Source organism: Pelophylax lessonae (genome assembly GCF_965119305.1).
Source record: "Pelophylax lessonae genome assembly, chromosome: 2".
Taxonomy (NCBI): domain Eukaryota; kingdom Metazoa; phylum Chordata; class Amphibia; order Anura; family Ranidae; genus Pelophylax; species Pelophylax lessonae.
In genome coordinates this window covers 294044420-294057971 of record NC_138769.1, presented here as the reverse complement: position 1 = coordinate 294057971, position 13552 = coordinate 294044420, and the positions used below count along the sequence as shown (strand labels likewise).

At 38.8% G+C, this 13552-nt stretch overlaps 1 protein-coding gene across 1 annotated transcript in view; it reads right to left on the bottom strand.

Moving 5' to 3' along the window:
• The window catches only part of LOC309548065 (putative chitinase 10), a 107109-nt gene extending 96479 nt beyond the window's left edge, over window positions 1-10630 (bottom strand). Inside the window, exons 1-5 of the mRNA XM_082248034.1 lie at window positions 10368-10630; window positions 10153-10182; window positions 6217-6418; window positions 3354-3410; window positions 3058-3223 (exon numbers count right to left, since the gene is read on the bottom strand). Coding sequence (XP_082104160.1) covers window positions 3058-3223; window positions 3354-3410; window positions 6217-6418; window positions 10153-10182; window positions 10368-10392 — 480 coding nt within the window. The 5' untranslated portion in view covers window positions 10393-10630. The remainder of the gene's footprint in view (window positions 1-3057; window positions 3224-3353; window positions 3411-6216; window positions 6419-10152; window positions 10183-10367) is intronic.
• Window positions 10631-13552: the final 2922 nt, after the last annotated feature.

Here is a 13552-nt window from a genome sequence, read left to right as displayed (position 1 = left end):
TCATCTGTGAAAAGCACAGGGCACCATTGGCGGACCTTCCAATTCTGGTGTTCAATGGCAAATGCCAATTCAGCTCCACGGTGACGGGCAGTGAGCACAGGTTTTACTAGAGGACGTCGGGCCCTCAGGCCACCCTCATGAAGTCTGTTTCTGATTGTTTGGTTGGAGACATTTACACCAGTGACCTGCTGGAAGTAATTTTGTAGGGCTCTGGCATTGCTCATCCTGGTTCTCCTTGCACAAAGGAACAGATACCGGTCCTGCTGATGGGTTAGGGACCTTCTAAGGCCCTGGCTAACTCTCCTAGAGTAACTGCCTGTCTCCTGAAATCTCCTCCATGCTCTTGAGACTGTTCTGGGAGACACAGCAAACCTTCTGGCAATGGCACGTATTGATGTGCCTTCCTGGAGAAGTTAGACTGCCTGCGCAACCTCTATAGGGTCCAGGTATCGCCTCATGCTACCAGTAGTGACACTGACCCTAGCCAAATGCAAAACTAATGAAAAACAGTCAGAAAAGAGGAGTAGGAAAAAAAAAAGTCAATAGCCTCCACCTGTAAAATCATTCCTGTTTTGGGGGTCATCTCATTGTTGCCCATCTGCTGTTAATTTCTTTAACACCAAAGTAGCTGAAACTGATTACCAACCCCCTCTGCTACTTAACTAACCAGATCAATATCCCAGGAGTTGAATTGACTTGATGCCTTACTCTGATTAAAAAGTGTTCCTTTAATTGTTTTTGAGCAATGTATTTGAGGTTGCCTCTAGTACCACAAAAACAGGAATATCTATAGTTGCCACTGTAACTGGGCCTGTACTCATAGGGGGCCCAAAATGGTCTCTGATATACACATACAGTACATTCACACTGCTGTTATAATGTTTAAAATATTCTTTGCCTGGTTGCAGTTTAAGCAGAATACATAGAGAACTCCACCACCACCACAACGACCACCACCACCCCACCAAGACAAAAAATAATACATAGAGCAAAATCCATGTAGGCGAGTTGAATATTTTGGCCTGAAGTTCCGAGTGGCAGCACATTGCTTAGAGCAGTGTTTCTCAACCTTTTTTTCAGTCAAGCCACCCTTTAAAATTATGGACAGTCTCGAGGCACCCCATTCTAAAATGTAAAAAAATATTCTAAAAGCTTTACACAATGCAGCAACATCCACATGTAGGACACCCAACGTTGGAGGTGATTTTTTTCTTCCAAAGCAAACACACCTTTGCACACTGGTACTGACTAGTTTTCCAGTGTTTCTCTTCTCCCTCAATTTTTCTCCATCAGTCAGCTAATGTCACCCCAGTACTGAGGGAGAGGGGCATGGGAGGGTCAAACAAGGATGCTGTGAAGGCAACAGACATCCTCCTTATTAACTGATGACATCATTAGTTGTTAGGATGCCATTGTCTAGAAAGTTGTTATATTGCACAATGAAAACCTGTGGCTGTGTGTAACTAAAGGGGAGGCTTTATCCACCTGCTGGCTTGTATACAATAGTTGAATAATTTTTAGGCATTTTGCCAAGGTACCCCTGAAAAAACATCCAGACACCCCAGGGTGCCTGGGCAACCTGGTTGAAAAAGGCTGGCTTAGAGTGATAATAAACCCTCCATTTTTAAGCAAATTCAGAAACTGATGTATTTCCTTACAGAGCATGCAGCTTCCTTATCTTTTAATATTTGCCTATGTTCCAATTTAGGCTGTTGCCATGACCACTGCCCCAGGTTTTCTCTTGCTGCATCCTATGGAGCTACCCTGAGATGCAGAGAATAGAGTTGTGTCTCCCTACAGTGTGTGCCTCAATAGAAACACACAGCCCCAAAGACTAGGGTGGCAAAGCACTCTCTTGCTCACCCTCCTACTCCCCCCAACTTTTTCCAAGTAAAGCCCTGTACACACGCACAGATTGTTGGCCAACCGATCGGCCGTCTTTTGTCCAGTGTTGTTTGTTGGTTGAAATGTGCTCTAGACTTGCACTGGACTTTTGTTGGCCAACAAAAACCAACTTCAGAAGTGATGTCATGTGATGGTTGACTTTCCCTGTGTTTTTTCTTCTCTGAGCATGCCCAGTCTTGCTCATCTGATTTTTGTCTGCCAAAATCTGTACTGACTGAGGAACAATCGGCCGTTCTGTTGTTGGCCAACAAAAATCTTATAGCATGCACACCAGATTTTTTTCGGCCAAATATTCGCAGTTGGTTGTCGGAAGCATCATACTAACAAGCCTACAATCGGCCGATCGGACGTTGGCCGACAATTTACGGCCAACAATCTGTTCGTGTGTACAGGGCTTTAGCCAACTGAGTTGACACTGCACTGTCCACTGTTAACTCTTTCCTAGGAAGATGAGAAGTTTAGGAAAGCAGTACTAAGAGAGCAGGAGCCAGTAACATTGAACGTTGTAAACTGCCCCTCCTGTTTTGTATGTCATCATTGGTTGATGTAGTTGAATAATTGCTCTCTCAATTAATCATTTGTACCTGTTTGATATGTATTACCTGAAATCTGCCAATAAAAACTATTGGAAATGAAAGTTGTAAACTGCTAGTGCTAGGTTAAGAATTATAACAAATCATGTACTGGGGAATGTTTATTTTATTGTGTTCAGTGAGTTAACCAAAAAAAAAGCTGAGGGTATTATTACTAACTACTTTATTATTAACAATGAAACCATAGAAAAACTTGTATTATATGCAAAATTTTTGCAAGCCAAGGAAAGTGGAAAGCTTTTGAGCAATGCAGGTGATGTGACGAGAAACTTTACATCAATCGGCATCTTACTCAGTAGCCATAGCCATATTGTTCTCACCAGATAAAAGCTGACAAATGCTATTACTCTGGTTCACCCAGACTGTTTTCTGTTTGTGGAAAACAGGCATCATAACACCCCATCAGAAAATCCCTGACTACTTTATATTACTCAAACCTAAATGGGCTTTATCCAGTAAGGATCGTAACCCCACTTAGTGAATATCATTTTAAAATAATCATAACAACAGCACTAATTATATATGACCTTACAAATTCTTAAGCTTTTTATTTCCTCACCTCTATCAGAATAGTAAATCTTCGCTTGTCCTCAGGCGGACTGCCTCGGGATCCTGGGTACTCAAAGTCAAGGTCAATGCCATCAAAGTTCCATTTTCGAAGATGTGCGATCACAGAATCAATGAAAATTTTACGGTTGCCAGCAGAGGCAACCATATCTGTGAACCTAAGGATGTGAAAAGACTTAAATATGAGGAAAATAGTCTCATGAACTGTGTGTTTTGTGTGTGTATGTAAGCTGATTTCATTCTAAGTATTGTACCGTAACTTTTATTTCATTTTCATCATGGACTTACTTCTGTGTCCCAAAGTTCCAACCACCAACTGCCAGTAGCGTTACCAACTTTGGATTCCTGGAACAAAGTACAAGGCATAGACTAAACATTCATTTCAGACAACAGGTGTTTAACAATAGCTAGCACAGAGTAAATTTCATGAATAAAACTAAAGCTAGAAATCTTTACAAAAATGAGTAGATTCTCCACATCAGCCAGTCAGATTGTGTATTTCATTTCTCAGTGAATGAAAGATGAAACTTAATGGGAAACTTTATTTAGCTGCTGGAGTTTCCAGATTTATTTGCTAGGTGTTTTTAAGTCTTTTAGTTAAGTGTGAAAGAAAAAATGGAATGTAGTTTTTGGGGTTGGTTTTCAACCACCCCACATACAGTATAAAGCTGTTCTGAGCACCAAATATTGATACAAAATGGAAAACGCAAGAAGCGGAAATGGGGTCCTTATTCAGCCTATTTCAGCTATTCTGAGCTTCAGTTATTCAGCTATTCAGCCAGAGATTCTTATAAAGGACACATATTGTTACTAATATTACAAAGTAACTATCTTACCCATGTGCTAGCTGAACCAACTGGAGCAGACATGCTGCTAAATTTGGTCTTTTCCAATACAGTAGACCAAACACCATATTAAATGTGCAAGTCTAGAAACATTTCGGCAACAATGACACAATTTAGTAACATTTTTTTAGGTATATAATTACATACTGAACAAAGAAACTTTACAACGTTAAAGTTAAACAATGACATAAAAAAACTAAAAAGGACTTGAAAAAACATCTTACTATGAATAAAAGGAATAAAAGGAAATCAGTATGGATGAATAAGAACATTTTCAATATGGTAGGGTATAAACCTTAATGCAAATTTAAAAAAAGTAGAAACTGATGTTCAAAGTTTCTAAATGCAAAATAATACTTTGGGAAAAATAATCTTCTGATTACGTACAATACTGGGAGACAGTGTTGGCCAGATGTACAGAAAAAAAGATTTGGGGTTGCTTATTTCAGATAATTGCAAAAAGGGAAACTAGTGTGGCCAGGCAGTGGAGAATGTGAACAGAATTCTGGGGTGCATACATAGATGAATCACCAGCAGTAGAAAGAAAGTCTTTACTGGAGACCTCACTATCAAAATAATATTAATAAGATAGATTGAGTCCAGAAGGGGAGAAGAGAAATGGTGAATGATCTGAGGGATAAAACACATCAGGAGAAACAGCAGGAACGTATTATGCGCAGGCCTAGGTAAAGGGGTACATGACTGACATTTCTGAATCTTTTAAGGGTGTTAGTAGGATTCAGGAAGGCACTATTTTCAATATGAAGTTAAGTACAAAAGCACACAGCTATGATCTCAAACTAAGACAAGGAAACCAAAACTATCTTTAGAAGATAATTTTTTGCCAACATAGTACTTGACTTCCAGCAGAGGTAGTAAGCCATTCTACAGTAAGTACGTTTAAATCTTCTTGGGACAAAGCTAGCAATATAAACTCAGACAAAAGGTTAAAAAATAAAAATAAAAAATAAAAAAAGGGGCAAACGCGATGAATCACTTGTTCTTTATCTGCTGTCACTCTTCTATATTTCTAGGTTACAAATCTTGAAATTTGAAAATGCTAAAAATATACATGGAATATAACAGGAACGGTCTACAAAAAGAAAGTTAGTAAAGAAGTAACAAGTAAAAACAGAAAAAAACTCATCATATTTGTCTTCCAAAGGAGAAATTTAAAAAATATAGTTGTAGAAGACAAAGTAGATATCTTAAAATGCATATACAGTAAAACCTTGGATTGCGGGCATAATTAGTTCCTGGAAACATGCTTGTAATCCAAAGCACTCCTATATCAAAGTGAATTTTCCCATAAGAAATAATGGAAACTCAGATGATTAGTTCCACAACCATTTTTTCATAAGTCTTTCAGTTTATAGTCCATAAAAAAAGATTATAGCAATGTGATATGTTGTGTAACCATAAAATGTCCATCCACAAATGGAAGTCTCCACAAGGGGATTAGAAGCAAAATCCAGCAGGACAACAGTGTATAAAAGAGAAGAGCGGCGCCTCTAAGTGTAGCAAGATGGTTACATTTATTGAAGGTACAACATTTAGCAACTCACATGGTTGATGACTAAAAGAGGCACATCTAAGTATGCAGGCATCTGGGGTAAAGCTGTCCACATAGACCATCTTCCGCACCACCTGCTCTCACCGCTGTCAGTCTGTAATCGTGACCGGGAAGACTACCCTGCAGTAGAGCGATCTCAAAGCGGGGCTTGAAGCACTCGTGGAGCGCAGCATGGAAAGGATGATGTAGATGGCAGTGTGGAGGATGGTCTATGTCAGTGATGGTGAACCTTGGCACCCCAGATGTTTTGGAACTACATTTCCCATGATGCTCATGCACTCTGCAGTGTAGTTCAGCATCATGAGAAATGTAGTTCCAAAATATCTGGGGTGCCAAGGTTCGCCATTAATGATCTATGTGGACAGCTTTACCCCAGACTCAGATGTGCCTGTTTTAATCATCAACCATGTGAGTTGCTAAATATTGTACCTTCATTAAATGTAACAATATTGCTACACTTAGAGGCGCCTCTCTTCTCTTTTATACTCAGTTGTGACATAACGTTACTTGTATATCAAGGTATCGCTTGTTTATCAAGTCAAAATTTATTTTAAAAATGTGCTTGTCTTGCAAAGCGCTCTCAAACCAAGTTACTCTCAATCCAAGGTTTTACTGTATTTTATCTTTCTTCCCAACAGAGTTAGCAGATATTATGGCAAAGGGATGCACTCAAAGTTCCCCGTTTAACATTAAATGTGCACATATTTTATATGGAAATATTTGTGATACTGACTGTTGCTTTAGGTCATTAAACTGCTTGTACAGCACATCATCATTCCACTCGTATGGCACAATCTTGTGCTCACTCATGGTGGCAAAGGCATACATGAGATGAGTGCAGAGCTGCGGGTCAATATTTCCTGGCACATACTTTGCAGGCTCAGGTCGGTATTGTGACCAGTTTGTAAAGTAACAAACCAGCTTGTAGGTAGAACCTAGAGGGAGCAGAATATTAGAGGCAGAAGACAAACAGAATTAAATGTAATTATCAACTCAATATTGTTACATAGTTCAATCAATATAAAAAATTTAAAAAAAACACAAGTAGCAAACCTCTTTCTACACAATCCTATATCCACAGTTGATCCAGAGGAAGGCAAAAAAAAAAAAAACAATAAAGCCTGATCCAATTTGCCCCAGCAGGGGAAAGATTTTTACTGATTCCTGAGGAGGCAATCGGTTATTCCCTGGATCAACCACCAATAAGTTATTACTTATAAGCATTAGTATCCAGTTATATTTTGTGCAATTAGGAAAGAACCTAGGCCGTATTTAACAAAATCTAATGGGCTGGCCAGAACTAGTTTTTGAAGGAGTCTATTCCACATTTTCACAGCTCTTGCTGACTTAGAGGTTAATCTATTTTCCTCCAGACATAAAGAGTGCCTCCTTGTCCATTGTAATGATCCTAAAGTGAATAACTCTACACTAAGATCACTATATGGACTACCTATTTACTTATACATGTTGATCATATCCCCCTTAATCATCCCTTACTAAGAGAGAATAAATTCAGTTCAGTTAATCTTTTGTCACAGCTCAGCACTTCCATGCCTCAGTTTGACTGGCCTTCTCTGCACTTTCCCCAGTTCTTTGATATCTTTTTTTGTGAACTAATGCTCAAAATTGAACTCCAGATGAGGTCCTACTAATGATTTGTACAGGGGCAAAATTGTGTCTCTCTCTCTCTGGACCTCCTATTACATAGTCCATAAGTCTATGGTCTACCAGAACTTCCAGGTCATTCTCTAACATTCATTCTCCAGTTGTACTTCTCCTAGTATGTATGATGCATGCATGTTTTTAGCCCCCAAGTACATCATTTTACATTTATTATTCAGCAAACCTTATTTGTCGTATAAATAAATTAAAAAGTAAGGGTTCCAACGCTGAACCTTGGGGTACACTACTAATAACCTTAGCCCATTCACAATATAAATTTGAATATGAATCATTAACCACTATTCTCTGAATACAGTCTTTTAGCTAGTACTCTATCCATTTACAAACATATTTTTCCAAGCCTGTAGACTTTAACCACTTGCCGACCGCTCACTGAGCTGGTACTGCGGCAAAGTGGCTCGTTATCGTCCAGCGACGTAGACCTACGTCGGTGGACTCCTCCCCTTCTCGGCAACGCGCGCGCGCCGCCGGAGGCTCGCTCCCGCTGTTCTCAGACACAGCGGGAGTCGGGCCAGGGGAGGAGAGGCGGTGATCACCGCCGCTCTTCCCCGATCATCGGGGATCGAGTGAGGAAATCCGCCCGCTTGTGTAAACAAAGCGGCGGATCTCCTATGAGACAGGCAGAGACAGATTACAAGATTAAGCATAACTGAACCTGCGATCTGTGCCTGTGTCACACAATCCGCCCCCCACACACGTCAGTAAGCACCAGGCATACATTTAACCCCTTGATCACCAATAAAGTTAACCCCTTCCCTGCCAGTGTCATTATTACAGTAACAGTGCATATTTATAGCACTGATTACTGTAGTAATGTCACTGGTACCCCCAAAAGTGTCAAAAATGTCAGTTAGGGGTCCGATCTGTCCGCCGCAATGTCGCAGTCCCGCAAAAAAAATCGCAGATCGCCGCCATTACTAGTTAAAAAAAAAACAATAAAAATGACATAAATCTTTCCCGTAGTTAGTAGCTGCGATAACTTTTGCGCAAACCAATCAAAATACGCTTATTGTGATTTTTTTTTTACCAAAAATATGTAGCAGAAAACAAATTGACCTAAAATGTTAAAAAATTTCGATTTTTACATTTTTTTGGGGGAATTTCATATAAAAAAAATGTGAAAATATTGTTATTTTTTCAAAATTGTCGCTCTTTTTTTGTTTATAGCGCAAAAAGTTAAAATCGCATAGGTGGTCAAATACCACCAAAAGAAAGCTCTATTTGTGGGGAAAAAAAGGACATACATTTAATTTGGGTACAGCATCGCACGACCGCGCAATCGTCTGTTAAATTAACGCAGTGCCAAATCGCAAAATATGGCCTGGTCAGGAATGGGGTAAAATCTTCTGGTCTCAAAGCGGTTAAAAATACGCTCATTGAGAATTTTTTTGTCAAAGACATGTAGCTAAATACATTTTGGCCTAAATATATGACAAAAGTTGAATATATTGGATATTTTTTAACTGTCAAAGTAGAAAATGTCACTTTTTTCGTAAAATTTTCGCTCTTTTTTTATTAATATCGCAAAAAATGAAAAGCGCAGAGGTGATCAAATACCACCAAAAGAAAGCTCTGTTTGTGGGAAAAAAAGGACGTAAATTTCGTTTGGGTACGGCGTTGCATGACCGCGCAATTGTCTGTTTTTGTCTTTTTAAACAGAGGCACCACGTTGGCCTTATGCCAATCCAGTGGTACTACAATACTCTTTAAAGAGTCCTCAAAAATTAGAAACAAAGGCTTTGAAAGAGTTCATCTCTTTTAGGACACATGGGTATTTGCCCTTTGGTCCAGGTACTTTATTCACCTTAATTCTGTCTAAATGTTTCTGGACCATATCAGTTTTGAGTCATCTGGGGCTATGTCGATACTATACCTATTATGGACTTGAGCTCCCCCAGGTTCTTTTGTATACAGAGCTGAAGAAGGTGTTTATTAAATTAAACACTAAATTATTTTGTAAAGGGCCTACATGCACAGACCTGGCCTTTTTACTGTTTACAGACGTTCTTTGTAACTTTTTTAAATGGTGATAGTGTTCCTTCATTTTTTTATGTTTTTTAAATGCTTTGTTTCTATTATCTATGGCTTTTTTTAACTTTGGCTGTGAACCACATAGGTTTTATTTTTAGTCTTTCAAACTTATTGAGTGTTTGAAAATAGTTGATTTTAAGCATTTCCATTTCTGTTCTGTGTTCTTTCCCTCCAAGTCTAAATTTTGGAGAGCAGCCCTCAGCTTTGGAAAATTTGCTCTTTTTAAATTAGGTTTTTAACTTTCCAGTATGTGCTTGTTGCCTTCAGCTAACATTAAGTGAAATCATGTTAAGGTCATTGTTACTCAGATGTTCTTTTATATGAACATGAATGATAAGCTCTGCATGGTTTACCAGGTCCAGCAGAGCAATACTTCTAGTTGAGGCATCTCTCAACTGTAATAGGTTTACAAATTTCTGCCCTTTAACTGTCCCAGCAGTGTCATTACAAGGTGCTGAGTCTCCACCTCCTCATTAGCACTGGATGGCCTATAACAATCACCATCACACTCTCCATCCACAAGGACCTCTTTCACATAAGCTTTGAGATCACTTCTCACATAAAGATAGACACCACTACCCTTCGCATTTTACCCTGTCTCTCTGAAAAGAGTAGAACCAGGAATTTAAATTCATTCATGTGAAGAATGAAGCCAAGATTTAGCAATACCAATACAAACTCAAATGAAATATACAGTATATTGAATTATCTTCTCTAATGCACTGATGTAGCAAAGAATGATATAAATATGTTCAAATATATATATATATATATATATATATATATATATATATATATATATATATATATATATATAGAGAGAGAGAGAGAGAGAGAGAGAGAGAGAGAGAGAGATTTTCAAAAATAATTAGCTGCCTCTTTCTAATATCCATGCTTCTAACTTGAGTTAAATAAAGCAAAAAGTCATTCAAATCTTGTTGGATATATCACTTACCCAGCTGTGCATGAAGCAGCAAGAATAGACCTGTGTAACACATAATAAATTATATAAACAAAATAACAATATCCATAGCATAGCAAGGTAACTTAGCTTAGCATTTCGTTTTTTAGTTTGTAATCACGGAACATTCATTACATTCAATGTGTTAACATATTATGATGTAGTATTTATAAATTACAATGCAAAGTAATTTCATTCATTTTTCTTACCCGCCCAAAGCAACATCTTCCTCATATCTCTCTGTCTCAGCACTGGTGAAAAGAGGTTGGTACCTTTTATAGAGAAGCAATGGCTGGTATCACTGTGGGAGTTTCACCATGTGTGCGGGCTCTGTCTAAAGCAATTGCTTAAATATTAAAATGTTGAAAAGGAGAATTACTTTGGCAGCAAGACAGGAATCACTGACTGCTATAGATGTTGCGAAAGAAGGTGCTGGGGTGGCTGTGAAGAACAAACTATCAACAAAATACAATATAACACACTGCAAGTTAAAAAAAGTGCTACCATATCAGTTTTATTAAGGACTAATGTTTCTTTTTTAACAGTAAAACATTTTATTGAGCTATTATGTGTAGCAGGATTCCCAGCCGTTTTACTGGATATGGGTCCGCCTGGGTTATCGCTAGCAACAACAGCACATTTAAGCATGTTCTCCAAGTGTGAGCACTGAGACAATGACCAGTCCAGTATCTTTGGGTTTTTGTATTTATTGAGAACTTGGATGGGAGAAGGGAATGAATGGGATACTCCTTTGGCTCAACTATGCACAAATTGCTAGGGACAACTGAAAAATGCTGAGTGGTGCTGACTTAACGCTGGCTTGCTGTTTGTTAACTACAAACTGACTTTGGACTGCTTTCTTGAATAAAGAAGTCCTCTTTGAGCTCCCTTAAGCACTCCTTGCTGAGGTAGCTACTTGAACTACTGCTGCACTTCTGAACACTTCAGGGCCCACACCGGCGCCCCCTTTCCCTCACTTATCTTCCGGGCTTAGACTCTGACCCCCCCTTTTCTAAGCCTTCCTCTATAGGTTAGCTGGCTCCCAGATCCCTTTGACCTTCTGGAGTGGTGCCCTCTCCTAGGCAGACCCCTGGGTGGTTTCAAGTACTCACGACATTGTTTTTCCCTGAAACTTCTGCCCAGCAGCTCCACTTGGTCCACAGCACTCTGGATCCCTCTTTGCAGCCCAGCTCAACCTTCGTCCTCTAAGCGTCTGCCCAGGACAACTTCTCTAGCTCTGACAGGAGGAGAGACAGTCGTCAGCCTATTCCTGGGACTCTGCTTCCTACCAAAGACGCTCTTTCATGTGCTCCCCTCAGACTTATACCCCATCCCAGGGTGCATTGCGGCAGGTTCCGCCCACTGAAACTAATATAAGCCCTAGTGTGCTATTGGTCAGGTTTCCTCCACTGTCCAACAAGTGCCCTCATTAAATACAGTGGAGAGACTCCCCCATGGAAGCACATGACAGCCTAACTGAATGATGAGGGCCAAAATATGCTCTTTCCTAGCACCTACCTAGAAGGGTGCTACATCTGCAAGGAATACAGACAAGTACAAACGTGCAACAGTACAAACAAGTGTACAAAAAATAAAAGATAATGCACTACATGAACATCAAGAACATAATAACAATGGTATCTCACATCAATAGATGCAAATGAAGGGGAACAAACATCTGCGGTGTAGCACCAAAGTGTGGTAACATTATGGAACAATAGTATAATTTCCAATGAGGGTTAACAAAAAGCATTAGTGTTGAAGCACCAGCAAGGAAGGGAAGGTTGTAGGGGGGGGAACACCAAAAGAGCCACAATAATAAAGAAACCCACACTAAGGACTAATATTTCTTATATGCATAATAAAATACAGTATTCTTATTTTCACAAACACATACAGTATACATCATTTTTAAATGTAAAAAAAAAAAAAATACTAGGGACTGGATAAGGGCTTCCTGATCCTCCCTGCATCTTTAGTCATTGCTGAATGGTTCAGAAAGTGTTTCCTTAAAGCATATCTATGGTCAAAATATAAAAATCATACATTTTCAGCCTGCTCCTATTAATCTGAATGATCTTGAAATTGTAAACTTAATTTATGAAGATCCCCACATATTTACTTCCTTGAATTCTGTGACACGTATTCACTATGCCCTGTGTGAAGGCACTGCTGTGTCACACCATTCACAAAGCCTGCCTTCTGAACTACAGAGGTGCTGGAGTTTCAGGAGGCAAGGTTAGTACAGGAATAATTGCTTGCAGGCAGCAAGGTACCATGGGATATGTAGTCTTTAGAAATTGAAAATAAACAGCAGAGGAGCAGCTGCAAAGCATGCAGGGAATCCAGGAAGTTGTGGAAAGAGATGGCTTTTATTGGATTGACAAATATAACTATTGTTAGCATTTTTATTAAAATGTTGATGTTATAAAATGAAAGTGTATCCTGTGACCTTAGATATTCTTTAAAAAAGCAAAAACAGGAAAAAACAGCATGCAAAATAAATATCTTAATATTTTAAAATGATTACAGTATATTTTTAGTACTAGCATGTAGCCTTACTAGCATAATTAGTAAGTAGGATTTTAACAGCTAGGTTAGTGGAGCCCTCAAATCAAGCCATTTACTGAGGTTTCCTAGCCATTTCCTATGAGTTTGACAAACTGGGTCTAAAGCCATATCAAAATTTTCGCACTGTTTTTTTTTTTGTATGTTGCCATTTTTTACTTAAGAGATAGGATAACCGGATTATAGCAGATCTTTGACGGAGGACAAACTCACACAGGCACCATGCTTTAGTTTTCTCAGGAACACACACTGCAGTCTCTGCTGCCTCTTTTCTCTCTCTTTTTTTTTTTCTTTAGTGAGTGCAACTTTATTTAAACACTTCCTGGTTAACAAACAGACAACATATTCATATGATTGTAGATCAATGGATAAGCTGTATAAGGGCATATAAACAAAATGTCATATATCTTAACACCCCCACTTGCTCTTACACTGCTTATGAAAAATAGTTTAGTACAGTTACATCATTTTACTCTCTATACTCCAAAAAATATAACTCACAAACCTATCAAGCTTAAACTTTGTTATTGGTTTAGTCATAACATCAGCTACCATTTTATCCGTAGAACAATACTCAAGATCTATCTTGCCTTCACTCAGAATAGACCTAAGGAAATGGAATTTAATGTCAATATGTTTGCATCTTTGATGGTAAACTGGGTTCTTTGCGAGAGCTATCGCACTCTGATTGTCTTCAAAAATCTTCACTGGCTCAAACTGACATTCACTGTCCAATTCTCTCAGCAGTTGTGCAAGATATAGACTCTCCTGTGTGGTTGCAGCTAATGCTATATATTCCACTTCACATGAAGATAGTGCAATTGTT